This window comes from Arachis ipaensis, chromosome B7, assembly GCF_059453495.1.
Source record: "Arachis ipaensis isolate K30076 ecotype BB chromosome B7, ASM5945349v1, whole genome shotgun sequence".
In the NCBI taxonomy this organism is placed as follows: domain Eukaryota; kingdom Viridiplantae; phylum Streptophyta; class Magnoliopsida; order Fabales; family Fabaceae; genus Arachis; species Arachis ipaensis.
In genome coordinates, this window is record NC_142442.1 from 140294322 (window position 1) to 140312566 (window position 18245).

Consider the following 18245-nt stretch of genomic DNA (forward strand, 5'->3'; position numbering starts at 1 on the left):
TCTTTTAAAAGTTTAATATGTTAATAGGTCAAACTCAAATTTTTTAATTAGTTTTATTGGTCTGTTAGGCTTACCTGAACAAATTAAAAAATAATTAAATATATAAATAATTTTTTATTATTAATAAAATTATGAGATATTTTAAATTTATTATATTTTATTATAAATATTTTTTGTATATTTTAAATATTTTAAAAGATTAAAAATACTTATAAATATTAAATATGACATATTATATATAAATATTTTTATTAAAAAATAAATTTTTTAAATAATATTTTTATTTTTGTAAAAAAAATTATCAAACCTTTTAACAAGTTTTAAGTTAGAACAGGCTGAATAACAAGTCAAGTCTAATACTTTATAAAGAGTTTATAACAAATTATAGACCAGACTCAAACCAATTAACTACATGAAATAAAGCCTCGCCTTGCCCGCCTTGTTTCCAATCCTAGTAGGACCACCGCAAAACTCTCCCTTTTTTTTTATTTAAATTTTTAATTTAATTTTAAAGATATGACCAAAAACAAAAAACAGAAAAATAGAAAATTGAAAACCCTTGCTAAGCCCCTGTCTCTGGTTTCCATACTCATCCGCCACACCCTCTCTCTCTCTCTCTCAAGCATGGAGAACGCTGCAAACGATGATGCAAATCAAAAGTAAGTTCTCTCCTCCTTTTTTTCTTCTCCGTACGATGCAATCGATCTCTCTATTGTTCTACATAATAACGACTTCGTTGACTCGTTGTGGTTTCAGAGAAGCTCCTCATCTTGTTGCGTTGTTGAAAGAAATGAAGGAAGGACTCGACACCGTGAATCGCAAAATCCAATCCTTAACTGCCAAGGTTCCATTCATATGGAATATTCACTCCATTAATTTTGCTCAAAAATATATACTGAATTTTATTTTATAGCACTTAGTTAACTATCCAAAGTAACTTGCTATCAAGGACACACCCAACACATGATACAGTAGTCAATATTGATAGTTTTGACTTATATAAATGCTTCACTTTTGTATAAATCTTGAAAATATAAACACATATATCCGGTGTTTCAGTGTTTGTGTGTTGTCATTGTATAAATTCAGTATGTCCGCGTGTCCATGCCGGTGTTGTTACCGGTGTTTCATGGGTAATTTGATGATACTTTACTGCATTGGTAGCGAGTACTCTTTAATACATTTAGTAGATATGTTAATGGGAAAAACAAGTAATTTGATGTACAACTTTAATTCTTCTGTTTTCGCCATGTTTGGATATGTATCAGGTGAAAGAGGATCAATATCCTACAGCAGATGGGTTCAGTTATCTTGAAGCTAAAAATTTGCTGCTTTTGAACTATTGCCAATCCCTTGTTTACTACTTGTTGCGCAAGGCGAAGGGGTTTTCAATAGAAGAACATCCAGTTATTAGAAGCATTGTAGAGATAAGATTATTTTTAGAAAAGGTCTGGTTTTATATATCTCTTTCTCCTTTGTATATTTAATATTGTAATGCTTACATTTTAGGAGTTTGACATCTTTGTTTCTGTTGCAGATTCGGCCAATTGACAAAAAACAACAATACCAAATTCAGAAACTCATGAAAGTTGGTGAAAATGCCACTAGAAGTGAGATTCCAAGTGAGAAGGAGGGGGTTGCATCTGATAAGGCTGAGGATGTGTCAAAGTATCGCCCGAATCCTGACATGCTTGTTAGCAAATCGGATTTAGCAGCTCAGGTGAGCGGGTAAAATTGTTGATTTGATATGCTGAAGGATGACAATATGATGCCAACGACTTGCATTTTTTTCCCTAATAACTTGATTCTTGAATGCAGGATGGTGATGATGTATATCGTCCTCCGAGATTCGCCCCTGCTTCCATGGAGCTAGAGAGAACTTCAAAGCAAGAAAGGAATGCCTTGAGAAGGGAAAAAGAGATTTTGAAACAAGCTAAGCAAAGTCATTTTATCAGGGAATTGATGGATGATATGGATGAAAGACCTGAGGAGGTGATCCCATGTTGTGATGGTTTTCCCTTGCTATTGATCGTAATGAATTAATGAGTTACATAGTGATTTTTTCTTTCCGGGCTGCTTACTTTCACAGGTAAGAGAATTTGAGGGAAATAGTAAAGAAGTTGATAGATATATTGCCAAGATGGATGAGCGTGCTCAGCAAGAGGAAGAGTTGTTCACTCGTGTTCCTCTAACAAGACAGGAGAGGAAGAGAGAGAAATACTTGAAGAAATCAAGAAATGGGTATGATGAATGTTAGGATTAGGAATGCTTGCCAGATTTTTCTGCTGTCTTCATTGAATGTTTATGCATGCGTTTTCATTTATGTACATGTTTTTTCCCTACTTAGAATCTGTTTCTATTCTGTACCAGGATGCAAGGTCTTACAGAAAGTTTCTTTGATGAAATTAAGTCATTACCCTTTGAAAATAAAGGTGGTGAGGATATAATGGGCTCCAGTAAGGGTGGCAGCAGAAATGGGAAGCTAAAGAAGCGAAAGGCATGTACTTTTAATACTTTGAAATTGTTTTTCAAACTTTATAAAACTAATAAACATATAGAATTTTATTTCAGTTGAACTCCGGTGGTTGTAGTTCATCTATGCTATTTCATCACAGTCCCAATTATATTTGACATTCACTTGTGTTGCGTTTGGAAGAGAGACAGAGACTAAAAGATAGAGACTGAGAGACAGAGACTAAATTAAGTATCTATATTGTGTTTGGTGTAAAATGTATTGGATTGAGTTATATCTTAGTATCATATTTGGTTTAAGATAAATATGTACATTGAGGGGTAGATTTGGAATTTGAAAAGTTCAATGAGAGTATTTTTGGAAAAAAAATGTTAAAAAAGTTTCAGTTTTCATTCGTAAAAATTTTAGTTCCATGTGTCTTCACTTTTTTGAGGTACTAAAGGGACTGAAATTGTGTCCTAGAACTGAAAATCACCAAACACAATACTCAGTCCCAGTCCCATTCCCAGGAAACAAACGTAGCCTTGTAGATACCTTATATATTACCTCAATCCCCCGCCTTTTTCCATTTATCTACTATGTCAGATTTGGTGGAGTTATCCCAATTACAATTTAATATGTTGAATTTTAGTATTGTGCTGTTACTATTTGACTAACAATTTTATGCTTCCTTGCAGAGGAGACATTGAATAAACAACAAAAGGCACACGTCCTAAACAAAACTGCTATCTGGGAATTGGAAAAAGTAATTCTAGTTTCAACGTAAAGGAATCTATGGCGGAAAGAGCTGGTCTTGGAGAATTTTTCTTCTTTTAGTTTGATTATTTTGTTTCAGATGAGGGAGTGGAGCTGTGTTCAAAGTGGGGTTAGATTTTAGTATTCCGTACTCCTTTGTTGTAATTCTTATCATCATCGTCATCATCTTTATCTAAATTGAAAGGTAGGATTGGATACTTAGTTTATTGGGAGAGTCAATAGACTGCAACAGAAATGAAATGAGTGTTTCTTTTATTTTTTATTTTTTTTTGCTATTATTGATTTGCGATCAAATTTGGAACTTAGCATGAATTTGACTGTGGACCTACCGCATTATATTTCCAGGACTGGTGGAGTATTCTATGCTTTTAGACATCATATGTGATCCCTGACCAAAAAAAAAAAAAAGACATCATATGTGATGTTTTGCCATTTGCATTAGTCCATGGGCTAACATGGGGTCACCACTTTGTTTAGCATCGAATAAGTTGTCATCATCAAGATTCAAGATTATTAAACTGACATAACAAAATGGATTATTAAACCCTCAAATTAAGAGTTTTACAAAGTTTAGGTTTTTAAATCAAACTTGTGAGTAAATTCAACGAATTTATTATTTGATTAATTGAGTTTTATAATTCAAGCTTATTTAAATTCTACTAGTTCAAGTGAATTTGCGACTAAACTTTAACGAATTTATTAGTTCAATTTTATAATATAATAAATTCCACTTATTGTAAGTTAATTTTGGTAACTTTATTTGTCATATTAAAAGTCTACTAAGGAAAGATATTGTATATAAATTGATCATCCTTGATCTCAAATAAAAAAAGTTACAGAAAAAAAAAAAGGTTAAAAGTATCTATTAGTTACATGACGACATAATATATATATTACGTTGTTTATACTTTATACTAATAGCACATGTTAAGTATGGAAGACATGAACAAAAGAGAAAATGATAATGCAAAAAAAAAAAAAAAGGAGAAAATTATCTTTTTCATTTGAGAGAACAAACACAAGTATATGGAGGCTTTAATCATGAATGCACTTTGTAAAAGAACATGCCCAACGATAATTTTATGGTCAGGAATCCAACTTCATACACCGAAAAGAAACACAAAAATTAATATTTTTGTATTTTATTTAGTGATAATTTAAATATAAGATATAATAAATAATAAAAAATATAATTTACCTTATTTTTTCTTTCACATCAAATTTAGAAAAAAAATAAAATGGTAAAAAATGTTATTATAAAAAATTAATAGTGACAATACAAGAGAAAAAAATTGTGTTTCTGTCCAATATCTCTGTAAAATATATTAATTCAATGTTCTATGACACTATTTCTGTCCATATTTTATTTACTAAATACGATTTTGTGTTTTTATATTCGTGTCTCAATATTCTGTGCTTGTGAACAAGGCAACCATAGTGATAGACTTAAAACACTTTTCTTTTCTGTTAAATGTATACTTCCGGAGCTTATGTGGCATATGTAACTTAACTATTCAACAAAAGACTACAATGAAAAAATGATCCAATCGCTTAGACAAATTAAAGACAGTGAAGAGAAATAGAAATTGAACTGATCTACCTCACTCTCTAATCAGAATCTAAAAAATAATACTAGTAAAAAATACTGTACATGAGTACACGTACAATTGGACAAAGTCAATAAATACATTTCACCAAGATAGATTGCCTCAAGACTGATAGATGAGTGAGTAGATAGGCTGCTTGGTAGTTTGGGAGTTACTTCTCAGCAATGGTTTTGTGGAACGGATGTGCTTCAATCAGATTTAGTACTATTCTTGGCAGGTCTGGTTGTGTCATACAGATAAAGACCAGATACAAGGATGGCGCAGCCAACTACAAAAACTGGGCTCAGGCTTGTTCCCTCGGGAAGATAAGGCAACGGAAGGGAAAGAATGATGACGGAAATCGGCACTGCAAATCATAACCAAACATGAGCTAAATATGTTCAAAAAAGAAATCAAGATGTCCACAAGACAGGCAACAAATTTTATTGGAATGTTATGCAATGCTAAAGTAACTAATTAGTAGAATTCAGAGAGAGAAAGAGAGCATCTACCTGATAACATTACCATAAGAGAAGCAACAACTGCAGAGGAGGTTTTTACCACGTTAAGCAACGATATATTGAATGCCAAGTTGGTAACTATATAAAGCAGGGGAAGCCAGGGAGCACCGTCACAGCCTACGACATGATGAACGAAAGTGGCCAAATTACAACTTGGGACAAGAAAGTTTCGAACAAACTATTAACGGGAAAGAAGAGCTTATAGATTCTCATTTTGATTGATTGGATGTAATGAAAGTCATCAGGGTTTATTGCCACCAAGCTCTCTTTTTTTATCTAGATTGGGCATATTTAAGAAATTCTGATCTGAAACATTTAAAACTATGATTCCACCATATAGGGTAGGTTATAAAATTATGATATGAAACTTGGTGAACCACATTGCAGTTGGAGATCCTAACATCAGAATCCCATGTTTTCGGTGAGATTTAAGTCACACAACGTGAAATTGGAATGTAGACGATAATACGAATGCACCCTAAAAAATGCCATGCTCATAATACATAATCTGATAGTGTTCTAAAAGCTAGATGATGTGGCAAGGCATGTACATCAATTCCGGTCAATGTATTAGAGCTTACTTGATTTATGAGTTCCAAGGTTCAGAAAGCAACCAGCTCCACTTTTAAGATACGAAGGAAGTTGAACGAATGGTATGCCTTTCAAGTTAGAAAGTAAAGGTAGAAAAAGAAGTACAAACAGAGCCTACAATATATACCAGAATCCAATCATAAATATACCTCAAGTTCTAGGTAATAAACATAAAAAGTCCAAAAGTAAACTTGAAATGCCAATAAAATAGTGTTATGGACTCAAACTCAATGCAAACTGAAAACCTAATAGATTTTTCATGCAAGATATTAAATTCTCATTTGTGATCCATAAGATAGTGAAATCAAACATCGAGTATAAGCCATATAATTTTTCATCATGAAATTTCAGATAACCTTACCTCATGGTGTAACTATTGAAATTATAGGGGATGAATTGAAAAGAAGCAATAGAATATTAAACTAATGGTCCTATTCACATTAATATTTTATTTCGAGTAGCAACTAGGGAAAGCATATGGTCCAATAAACCAAAAATAGTAATGAGAAACTACAAAGTTATTTTGGTATTCTAAAAGCCAAATGTATGGATTTTGAAAGGTACGGTAGGTAACTGCAATTCATATTGCATTTAAATCATCTCTAGTACTACAGCAAGTTATACCTGAAAGCCAGATCCAAAAGAATTGACAACAAATATATCTAGCGACTTCTGCTGCAGGTGAACAAGTCATATACGTCAAATCATGCCCATACATGAAAATATGAAATGCCAACTGAAGACAAGGTCAACTGATCTTAAAATTGCACCCCCCCCCCCTTCTCCCCAAATAATAATAATTACCTTCAATTGAATGGCATTATCAATGAAAACAGACTCCTGCCAAACATGAAATGTAAAGACTATTACAAGTTAGCCCGAAAAAAAAAAAAAAAAAAAAAAAACACAACTACTTATGAGTGAACCTTGATTACTGAAGCCGCAGCTTGAAAAGCACTAGAAATAATCATCAATGCTGGCCAAAAGAACTCAACTTCAGAGAGCATCTGACCCGTGTTTGAGCCACTGTAATTAGGGGAGACAAAAGATCAGATGGAGCCCACTTCATTTGAAGTGAAAGCAGAATTACACATCAGAGTCTAGGCACTAACTGCACAAGATTTGTATCCCAATAACCAGAATCCAAAGACAACAATTATTGCAGCTATTAACTGGAAAGCATACACAAACTGATCTCAAGTAATTCATTAATTTTTTTAACTGGGAAGGGGGATCAGAAACCTCTGATATTTTGAGAAGAATATCATTCGTGAAAGCTCATTCACTAACCAATTATGCAGGATCTGAAATTTGAAGAAGACAAATTCTGATGTGCCCAAATGAAAACAAGCCATTCCCACATGAACTATTAATAACAAATATACATAAACTCATTTGACCTAGATGCTGAACTCGACACAAGAAAATGAATATGGAGTGTACTGATCAGAAAATTGTATTTGTCCACATATACAAGTCAAAATACCTTGTAATAGACACCACAACTCCACTAGCTACAAGTAAACATCCAACCAATTGGTTGATTGAGTACTTTCTCCCCAAGAGAAGAACAGAAATCAATAGCTGCCAAACTAAAAAAGTCTGGAAAAAAAGAGAAAAAGATCATAAGCATGCTTTTTTTTTTTTTTAAATTTTACATGCATACAATAGATAAGTAATTTTTTTCCCCAAGAAAGTGTAAAAGTGATAAGATTTCACTACTATTACCCCTCTCCCCTACCCCCCCCCCCCCCCCACCCCCTCCCCCCTTTCTCTCCCAACAAGATGCAGACAATATAGAAAAAATAAAATTGGATGAATGATAAAAAGCAATAAGAAATGAACAATATCCCATCCATTAAAATACTCAAATGACATGAATGAAAAATATTGAAAGGAGATGCATATCAAATATTGCCTGGCCATCAGGAACAAGACATGCTAATGGTCAAATCCAAGCATATTGCCAAGACATGCTGCACTATGTTTTATAATAACAGCCTCCAAGCATATTGTCAAGACACGATTGCTACTGTGCTACACGCTACAGTTGCTACTGTTATGCAGACTTATGATGATAAAATGGTTTAGGTATAATGCCATCAAAGTGAGACACAGAACAGAATAAATAAAAATGTGAGGTGCTAGTTGTGTTAAAGTATTTTCGAATACGGAAGAAAGAGTACGAAAAATAACACCATTTCTTATTAGGAAGAAGCTAAAGCGCATTTAGGAGTATTGGTTTCAAAGATGCTACAAGTTGATCAACATCAAATTCTCTTGCATAATGTCATTGGTAACGCTAACATTTAGAAGGTTATGTAATTGATAAATGCAACTAATGGAAGCAAATTGAAATTTTCCAAAATGAAGCCCCAGAAAATGCCTGACAAATGAGAATGTCAAAATAAACTTCACAGATGTATAAAACCAAGGGCCGATGTATTCTGTCACCCTCTTTCTTTGATGACAAGAGCTAGTTAAATATTTAATACCTGACTCAATACGGGTATGACTGGTCCAGGAAGTACAGCTGCAGAACGTAACCAACATTCAATACATAAATATCGAGGCAAACATGTAGGCAGTAAGGCTATGCTTGTCGATTGTTTCATTACCAACAGCAACAAGTCACTTACTCCCTAGTCCCTAGTCCCTACTACTAAAAGTGACATAACCATAGTTGTGCAGCTTAAATCTATTCAGCATACTATTTAGATACCCAATTAAGACAATTTAAATAGACATGTTGCCTATAATAGTTAGATATCAACAAAGCAAGCTTATCCTCAAAAAAGATACATAGTTGTGCAGCTTAAATCTATTCAGCATACTATTTAGATACCCAATTAAGAAAATTTAAACAGACATGTTGCCTATAATAGTTAGATATCAACAAAGCAAGCTTATCCTCAAAAAAGATACAAGACTGTAAAATTAAACCTGAAAAAAAATAAATAAAAAGAAGGATCAGAATGAGTACCTGCAGCAAACATTCCAGTGGCCACACCCAAAGCTTCAAGAAACCCAATGGCCAGAAAGCGAAGTTTCGGAATGGCTAGCATCTCATCACTTACAATACCTGCCCTATATCTGATATACAATATGCTAAAATACACAACCACATACCTGCATACATGACACAGATACAACAAACCACAGTTATTCTGAAGAAATTAATTCTGATATACTACCAATCAATTGAGACTTGTTTTATATGCATGAATTTTTGACATAAAAGTAATGCTATGTCCTTTTTTATACATTATAAGAAAACACTGTTACTCCACTCTCAACTAATAACACTTCTGTTTCATGTGAATAATGATTGGATGAGGGCAAAATATTATTTCTATACCAATCATCTATCAGACACAACATTGTTTAACCCAAAAGACCAAACCATTATAATATGTGTGGACACTGGACACCCACTTTATCATCAAATTTTTAGCACGGTCCCACTCCAGTTCTCAAATCCTTATAACCTTTTTTTACCCTTATATTTTATTACTTGGCCTTTGAATGATCAAACAACATTATATATATAACTCTAAAGAGACATACATAAACCCCAAAAGTAAAATTAATAACGAAAACAGAATTTTGGCAGTGAAAAGTAGCAAATGAAAATGCAAAAACAGCAACAGAGGAGCGACACTAAATTGAAAGCGAGAAATAATAGCGTTTACCCAAATGTTGTGAACTGGGCAAGGAAAAAGGGGTAATCTTTCATGGGAACGAGAGCAAGCTTATAAAGCACACGATTAGCCACCGCCAATGTAACAGTTAGAGCAGCGGAACTGAACAAAACGAAATTCGTCGCACTTGATGAAGATGGTGAAGGATCATCGGTTGAGGACGAAGCTCGAATCTTGTGGCGATTGTTGTTGTTGGTGGTGGTTCTTGTTCTATTTGAGTGAGAGAATTTGAGGGGAAGCGGTTGAGAATTTGATGACATTGGTAACAGAAGTTGAAGCTTTGGTGTGTTGAGTTGTACGGATGATGAAGAAGGAGGGAAGAAGAAGAAGGAATGAAACGACGACGTTAAAGAATGCGTCATGGCGTTTTTGCGGAGAGAAATGAAATGCCAACGGTAATGGAACGTTCTTACTTCTCTCAGTTCTTGCTTTCAGCTTTGATTCCAACAAGGAAGGAATAAATAAGGTACTGTAAAATAAATAAAGAAGAGGTAATAAAATAAAGTATAAATAAAAAAATACTACTATCATATTTATTAATATTGTTATATTACTATAAAGATAATATATTAATATTATATTAGTAGTATATAAAAAAAAAAATAAAGAAGTGCTTTATTGTATAAGAAAGAGAGAGAATATTTGTTATTAATATTACTGTACGTACCATACTCTCTATTTATACATGTATAGGGTTCATATTTTCAACTTTTATTAAATGTAAATTTTTTTTTGATAATATGAATACCGAGTCATCTATGATATTAATGGGCATCCATATCTTTTGTGTTTATCCCAACACTCCCCTTTGGATGACCATTTAGGATTATTGCATCGTTAAAATCTTACTAAAGAAAAATTCAATGGAAAAAAAAAAAACCTTAATGAAGGAAAAAGAGTAAAATATCCTTTGTGATGGAACTGTCTCATTAAAAACCTTGTAAAAAAAATCCAATGGAAAAAAAATCTGACTAAGGAAAAAAGAGTCTCCCACTCTTGTGGACATCATTTAATGTCTCGAAATCGGCGTATCCCAATCTCATGTACCAATCTTTCAAAGAAAAATTTTGGGAGTGACTTTGTGAATAAATCTGCTAGATTGTCACTTGAGTGGATCTGTTGGACATCAATTGTCCCTTGATTTTGAAGATCATGAGTGAAGAAGAATTTGGGAGAAATATGCTTTGTTCTATCACCTTTGATATATCCGCCTTTAAGTTGAGCAATACATGCTGTATTATCTTCAAACAGAACAGTTGGAGCTATCTTATGGTCAATCAGTCCACATGATGACAGAATATATTGGATCAAACTTCTGAGCCAAAAACACTCGCGACTAGCTTCATGTATCGCGAGTATTTCAGCATGATTAGAGGAGGTTGCTGCTATCGTCTGTTTCGTGGACCTCCATGATATAGCTGTACCACCATATGTGAACAGGTATCCTGTTTGAGATCTCCCTTTGTGTGGATCAGACAAGTATCAAACATCTGCATAGCCAACTAGTTGTGACTTGGATCCATAGGATAAAACAATCCCATATCAACCGTTCTATGAAAATATCGAAAGATTTGTTTGACTCCACTCCAAGGTCTTCTGGTTGGAGAGGAACTATATCTTGCTAGTAAATTCACAGCAAATGATATATCGGGTCGTGTATTATTAGCAAGATACATTAGCGCTCCAATGACACTAAGATATGGTACTTCAGGACCAAGGATATCTTCATTCTCTTCTTTAGGATGGAATTGATCATTTTCCACATTCAAAGATCTTACGATTATTGGGTACTTAATGGATGTGACTTATCCATATAAAACCTTTTCAAGATCTTCTCTGTGTATGATGTTTGATGAATAAATATCCCATTTTTTATATGCTTGATCTGCTTGTCAAGACAAAATTTAGTCCTTCCAAGATCTTTTATCTCAAACTCTTCTTTTAGAGTTTTTATAATTGTTGGAATTTCTTCAGGAGTTCCAATGATATTTAAATCATCAACGTACACAGCAATTATTATGAATCCAGACGCAGATTTCTTTATGAAAACACATGGACAGATATCATCATTCTTATATCCGTTTTTGGCCAGATACTCAGTAAGACGATTATACCACATTCGTCCAGATTGCTTCAGACCGTATAAAGATATTTGCAAGTTAACTGAGTATAATCCCTGTGAATATTCATTGGATGGTTTAGATGTCTTTAGTCCTTCAGGGACTTTCATATAGATATCTCGATCAAATGAGCCGTATAAGTAGGCTGTTACCACATCCATTAAATGCATATGCAGTTTATGGTATGCAGATAAACTGACCAAATAACGCAATGTTATCGCATCCACTACAGGGGAATACGTTTCTTCATAATCTATACCGGGCCTTTGTAAAAAACCTTGTGCCACAAGTCGGACTTTGTAGCGCACAACTTCATTTATCTCATTTCGTTTTCTCACAAATACCCACCGGTATCCAACAGGTTTTACATCTTCTGGTGTACGGACTACAGGTCCAAAGACTTCACGTTTTGCAAGTGAGTCTAATTCAGCCTTCATGCCTTCTTCCCATTTTGGCCAATCATTTCTTTGTCGACATTCTTCGACTGATCTTGGCTTAAGATCCTTACTTTCATGCATGATATTTAATGCCACATTATATGCAAATATTTCATTGACGATTGTCTTATTTCGGTCCCATTTCTCTCCTGTAAAGACATAATTTATTGAGATCTCGTCATTTTCACAATTTTCATGTACCTGAACGTCTTCTGGCGTTAAAACTATATCAGAATTTTGGACAACTGCAGGTGTCTTTACTATGTCTTTTCCAACAGGAATAGTATTTACCTCTTTTCTCTTTCGAGGAGTTTTGTCTTTGGAACCGACAGGCCTACCACGCTTCTGGTGTGAATTTACTTCAGTGGCTATTTGTCCGACTGAGACATCAATTTGAATTGGGGTATTTTTCGTTGGTATATAAGATTTGGTTATCCTCTTTGTATCGGAAAATTTATCAGGCAATTCATTTGCTATTCTTTGCAAATGTATAATCTTTTGAACTTCTAGTTCACATTGCCCTGATCGATGATCTAAATGCATTAACGATGATGCATTCTAATTTAGTTCCTTTTCAGGAAGCTTATTCTCTCTCCTTAATGTTGGAAATTTTGATTCATCAAAATGACAATTCGCAAACCGGGCTTTAAATACATCTCCAATTTGTATCTCAAGATACCTCACTATAGAGGGAGAATCATATCCAACATATATCCCCAATTTTTTTTGGGTCCCATTTTGGTGCGATTAGGTAGTGCGATGGGAACATATATCGCACACCCAAATATTCTTAAATAGGAAACATTTGACTGCTGGCCAAAAGCTAATTGCATAGGAGAGAACTGATGGTAACTCGTTGGCCTCAAACGAATAAGTACTGCAACATGTAAAATAGCATGCCTCCAAACCGAGGTTGTGAGATTTGTTCTCATAAGTAAGGGTCTAGCAATTAATTGGAGACATTTAATAAGTGATTATGCTAACCCATTTTGTGTGTGAACATAAGCTGCTGGATGTTTAACACTTATTCCATTAGCCATACAATAAGCATCAAAAGCTTAGAAAGTAAATTCACCAGCATTATCAAGACGAATTGCTTTGATTGGATTTTCTGGAAATTGTGCTTTTAATCGAATAATTTGAGCCAGTAATCTCGCAAACGCCAGGTTGCGAGAAGACAATAAGCACACATGAGACCATCTCGAAGATGCGTCTATTAGGACCATAAAATATCTAAAAGATCCACACGGTGGATGAATAAGTCCACATATATCTCCTTGAATCCTTTATAGGAATTCAGGGACACAAATCCAATCTTTACTGGTGATGACCTTAAAATTAACTTCCCTTGAGAACATGCAGCACAACAAAATTCACTAGATTTAAGAATCTTCTGGTTCTTTAGTGAATGTCCATGGAAGTTTTCAATAATTCTCCGCATCATGGTTGTTCCCGGATGACCCAATCGGTCGTGCCAAGTTATGAATTTATTTGGGCTAGTAAACTTCTGGTTTGCAGTGGCATATGATTCAATTGCACTAATCTTGGTATAATATAACCCAGATGAAAGTGAGGGCAACTTTTCTAATATAACCCTTTTATTTGAATCATGAGTTGTGATACATAAGTACTCATGACTTCCCTCATTCATAGTCTCAATATGATATCCATTTCGGCGAATATCTTTAAAACTCAACAAGTTTCTTAGAGACTTGATAGACAATAGTGCATTATTTATTATGAATTTTGTTCCTCCGCGAAACAAAATTATAGCTCTTCCGGAGCCTTCAATCACATTGCCTGAGCCAATAATAGTATTAACATATTCTTCTTTTGGCACAAGATGGGTAAAATATATATCACTTTTGAGAATAGTGTGCGAACTTGCACTATCCGCAAGGCATACATCTTCATTATATATCCTTGTCATTTTCTTCAAAGACAAATAATAATAATAAAATGAGTAGTATGCACGGTTAAATTGAATATTTGATCAGAATTATTTTTCTAAGAAACACTGCACATAAAAATAATGTCATATACTAAAATTTTATTTTAAAACTTGACACATTTAATGATTTCAAAATTCATGAACATTAATATTTCATTATTTATATACATCACATCTGAAACTTAAATAAAACTTAACAATAAGTTCTTTACATTATTTATTTACATAGATACTTAACAATCCCACATATTAAGAGTAAATAGCCAAAATCATCCCTGAAAGATATCCCGATCTCCATTTTGGTCCTCGAAAGAAAAAGTTAATCGAAATCGTCCCTGAAAGATACACGATTGGTCATGTTAGTCCTTCCGTCAGTTGGATGATGACGTGGGGGCTAATGCCACGTGTCACAAGATGATTGGTTGACGTGTCAGCTCAGTGACACCTGGCATGTCACGTGTCAGGTCAGTGACACGCGTGTCAGTTGACATGTAAAAAAGTTATTTATAATTAAAATAGTCCTTGAAAGTTCAAACGTAAGTCATTTTCATCCCTGAAATTTTAAAAATTAATCAAATTAGGCCTTATATAATTTTTTTATTTTTTCTTGATAATATTAAATTTAAAATATTTTTTATACTACTAATTTTAATAGAAATGTAATTGACAATCAAAAAATTAGTAATTGTATCTTTTCTTCTTAAAAATGTTTTCAATAAAATTATCTCTCTCCTTTAATTCTTGTCAAAATCTCTCTTATTCTTTTCTATTCTAAAATATTTGTCTTACATTATTACATTTTGCTAGAATATATATATGTATTTGTTAACCTAAACAAAGTTATATGTTCAAAATCAAAATTTATGTATGTTAACCTAAACAAAGTTAATAAAAATTTATACATCTTTTTTTTCATTACGGTATTACTTTCATTTATGTTAACATACATAAATTTTAATTTTGAACATATAACTTTGTTTAGGTTAATAAATACCTACATTTTAATTTTGAGTATATATATATATATATATTCCAGCAAAATGTAATAATGTAAGAAAAAAATTTTAGAATAGAAAAGAATAAAAGAGATTTTGACAAGAATTAAAGGAGAGAGATAATTTTATTGAAAAAATTTTTAAGAAGAAAAGATACAATTACTAATTTTTTTATTGTCAATTACATTTCTATTAAAATTAATAGTATCAAAAAATATTTTAAATTTAATATTATCAAGAAAAAATAAAAAAATTATATAAAGACTAATTTGATTAATTTTTAAAATTTCAGGGATGAAAATGACTTACGTCTGAACTTTTAAGGACTATTTTGATTATAAATAACTTTTTTACATGTCAACTGCCACGTGACATGCCACATGTCACTGAACTGACACGTCAACTAATCATCTTGTGACACGTGGCATTAGCCCCTTACATCATCATATGCCACGTGGCACTTAACGTGACACGTCATCATTCAACTGACGGAAGGACTAACGTTACCAATCGTGTATCTTTCGGGGACGATTTCGATTAACTTTTTCTTTCGAGGACCAAAATGGAGATCGAGGTATCTTTCATGGACGATTTTGGCTATTTACTCCACATATTAAACTATTCCATCATTGATCAAATGACCAATATTTCCTTCAGGGTCCTCAAAGAAATCAGATACATCATAATGAGTGGTGGAGTCTTCAGCAACATCATTTGAAACGAAATTCGTCTCCTTTCTTTTGTCGTCTTTTTTCAAAGATGATTGATAAAGATCGACTAGGTGCCTTGGTGTACGACAGGTACGCGACCAATGGCCCTTTCCACCACAATGGAAATACTTATCCTCTGTTGATTTATTTTGCCCAATATTTCTTTATTTATCCCACTTCTGGTGAGATCCTCTCTTTTGAATATAATTCCTTTTCCTTCCATAATTTTTCTTGTCATTAAAACATTGCCATTTACCTCTTCTAGGATAATTTGCCGCATTTACTTCAGGAAATGGGGCGGCGCCAGCTAAGCGTGCTTCATGATTTTTCAAGAGCAATTCATTGTTGCGTTCAGCAACAAGAAGTCAAGAAATTAACTTAGAATATTTTTTAAACCCTTTTTTCTCGATACTCTGCTGCAGGAGCACATTCGAGGCATGAAAGGTCAAGAAAGTTTTTTCCAACATATCATTATCAGATATCTTTTCCCCACATAATTTCATTCGTGAAGTGATTCGAAACATTGCAGAATTATATTCATTTATGGATTTAAAATCTTGTAGACGCAAGTGCGTCCATTCATATCGGGCTTGAGGAAGTATCACCGTCTTTTGATGATTATACATTTCTTCAATATCTTTCTAAAGATCTGTAGGATCTTTTAATGTGAGATATTCATTTTTTAATCCTTCTTCAAGATGACGATGAAAAAAAATCATGGCCTTGACTTTATCCTTTTGGGATAAATTTTTTTCAGCCTTAATGGTATCTCCAAGATCCATTGAATCAAGATGGATTTCAACATCTAGTATCCATGATAAATAATTATTTCCAGATATATCAAGAGCATTGAATTCAAGATGAGAGAGCTTCGACATAATGAAAATTTGTTACCTGAGTCTTTCTAAAAATTTGATCAGAGTCTCGTGCTAATAACGTATTGTAAAATAAATAAGGAAGAAGTAATAAAATAAAGTATAAATAGAAAAATACTACTATCAGTATTTACCAAATACTATTATACTACTATAAAGATAATATATTAATATTATATTAGTAGTATACGAAGAGAGAAAGTAAAGAAGTATTTTATTGTATAAGAAAGAGAGAGAGAATATTTGTTGTTAATATTGCTGTATGAATTGTCTCGTACCATACTCCCTATTTATACATGTATAGGGTTCATATTTTCAACTTTCATTAAATGTAAATTCTTTCTTGGTAACATGAATACTGAGTCACCTATTATATTAATGGGCATCCATATCCTTTGTGTTTATCACCACAGGTACTTCCACTTTTGTTTCATTTTCAGATTTTTTTAGGATTTTATTAAGAAAAAATGGAAAAAATAATAAAATATTACTTTTTGTTTTATATTTATTTTTATAAAACTTTAAAAATTAAAAACATTAAAAATAAAAGTAAATATATTTAATACTCAAATTAATCAAATAAAAAATAAAAAATACAATAAATACGCTCCGAAAAATCACTTTTTAATTTTGATATTGAAAAATTGATGTGTTATCTACTATTATTAAAGTTTTGAGTGTTATTCAAGGGTGTGGACGACGGCCGTTAATAAATCGGAAGGTCCGATTTAATATGACACAAACTGAAAGCTTGGTTTTTTAAAATTTTTCAATTTTGACCCACCAATTTGGGTTTTTAAATTTTTTTTTAATTTTTTAACTACAAAATTTACCCTCCAATTTGCTACACACTTGACAAAAAAAAATTGCACACAAAATACATAGAGTTTGATTTCTTAATCAATCAAGTTTGAGCACAAATCAAGAGGCTAAGTTTTCTCTCCCTCACAATACCTACCCTCCAATTTGTATATTATTGTTTAAAAAAAATTTAACTCCATATCAATACAATACACCCCAATAACCCATAAGAACGCATAACATGTAATAGAAATCCATTACAAAAAACAAAAGCGCCCCGAAAAACAATAGACAATTCGAAGTTTCGAACAACAAAATCACATTATAAAATTTAGGTAATGTTTGGTATGAGAAAATATTTCATGTTTTTTTTTTTTAATTTTTATTTTTTGAAAATTATTTTTGTTTTTAAATTTTTAGATTTTAAAAAATATGTTTGTTTTGATCATTATTTTCAATTTTTAAAAAATAAAAACACTGAAAACATATTTGGTTTGATTGTTTTTAATATATTAAAAATCTTTAAAATAATATTAATTATGAATAAATAGTCAGGCAGAATGTCATAGTCATACATAAATTTATTTTTCTTAAAATATCATAGTCATGCATAAATTTATTTCATTCCTCTTAAATTTCAAATAGTTGAAGTATAAATACAATTAACATGTCATAGTGATGCATAAATTCATTCATGTAGTTCCTTCTCTTTTGACAAGTATAAATAG

The 18245-nt window shown here is 32.5% G+C and overlaps 2 protein-coding genes across 4 annotated transcripts; one reads left to right on the forward strand and one right to left on the reverse strand.

Annotated features, from left to right (window-relative positions):
* Positions 1 to 516: 516 nt before the first annotated feature.
* On the forward strand, positions 517 to 3484 carry LOC107606228 (Sas10/Utp3/C1D family). Of its 2 annotated transcripts, none has more exons than XM_016308247.3 (8): positions 517 to 659; positions 757 to 844; positions 1269 to 1448; positions 1538 to 1720; positions 1819 to 1992; positions 2090 to 2241; positions 2371 to 2497; positions 3151 to 3484. In XM_016308247.3, the coding sequence occupies exons 1-8, from the start codon at positions 517 to 519 to the stop codon at positions 3160 to 3162; spliced, it is 1059 nt and encodes a 352-aa protein (XP_016163733.2). In that variant the 3' UTR covers positions 3163 to 3484. The 2 variants fall into 2 exon arrangements, with proteins under 2 accessions (XP_016163733.2, XP_016163732.2); XM_016308246.3 differs by lacking the exon at positions 3151 to 3484 and adding an exon at positions 2572 to 2652.
* A 1200-nt stretch (positions 3485 to 4684) lies between these two features.
* CLT2 (CRT (chloroquine-resistance transporter)-like transporter 2) lies at positions 4685 to 10083 on the reverse strand. Of its 2 annotated transcripts, none has more exons than XM_088494034.1 (10): positions 9620 to 10083; positions 8911 to 9056; positions 8423 to 8460; positions 7414 to 7529; positions 6854 to 6953; positions 6732 to 6767; positions 6552 to 6599; positions 5918 to 6041; positions 5328 to 5453; positions 4685 to 5182 (listed from the first exon to the last, which is right to left on the reverse strand). In XM_088494034.1, the coding sequence occupies exons 1-10, from the start codon at positions 9988 to 9990 to the stop codon at positions 5025 to 5027; spliced, it is 1263 nt and encodes a 420-aa protein (XP_088350160.1). In that variant the 5' UTR covers positions 9991 to 10083; the 3' UTR covers positions 4685 to 5024. The 2 variants fall into 2 exon arrangements, with proteins under 2 accessions (XP_088350160.1, XP_088350159.1); XM_088494033.1 differs by having other exon boundaries at positions 6552 to 6602; positions 9620 to 10076.
* Positions 10084 to 18245: the final 8162 nt, after the last annotated feature.

Coding starts and splice junctions, on each gene's coding strand:
- CLT2 (XM_088494033.1), bottom strand. CDS start 9,990: ATGACGCATTCTTTAACGTCGTCGTTTCATTCCTTCTTCTTCTTCCCT. Junction 8,461..8,910: donor CACTGGAATGTTTGCTGCAG/GTACTCATTCTG, acceptor TACGTTCTGCAG/CTGTACTTCCTGGACCAGTC. Junction 6,042..6,551: donor CTTTTGGATCTGGCTTTCAG/GTATAACTTGCT, acceptor TATATATTGTAG/GCTCTGTTTGTACTTCTTTT.
- LOC107606228 (XM_016308246.3), top strand. CDS start 517: ATGACCAAAAACAAAAAACAGAAAAATAGAAAATTGAAAACCCTTGCT. Junction 845..1,268: donor TCCAATCCTTAACTGCCAAG/GTTCCATTCATA, acceptor GATATGTATCAG/GTGAAAGAGGATCAATATCC. Junction 2,242..2,370: donor TTGAAGAAATCAAGAAATGG/GTATGATGAATG, acceptor ATTCTGTACCAG/GATGCAAGGTCTTACAGAAA.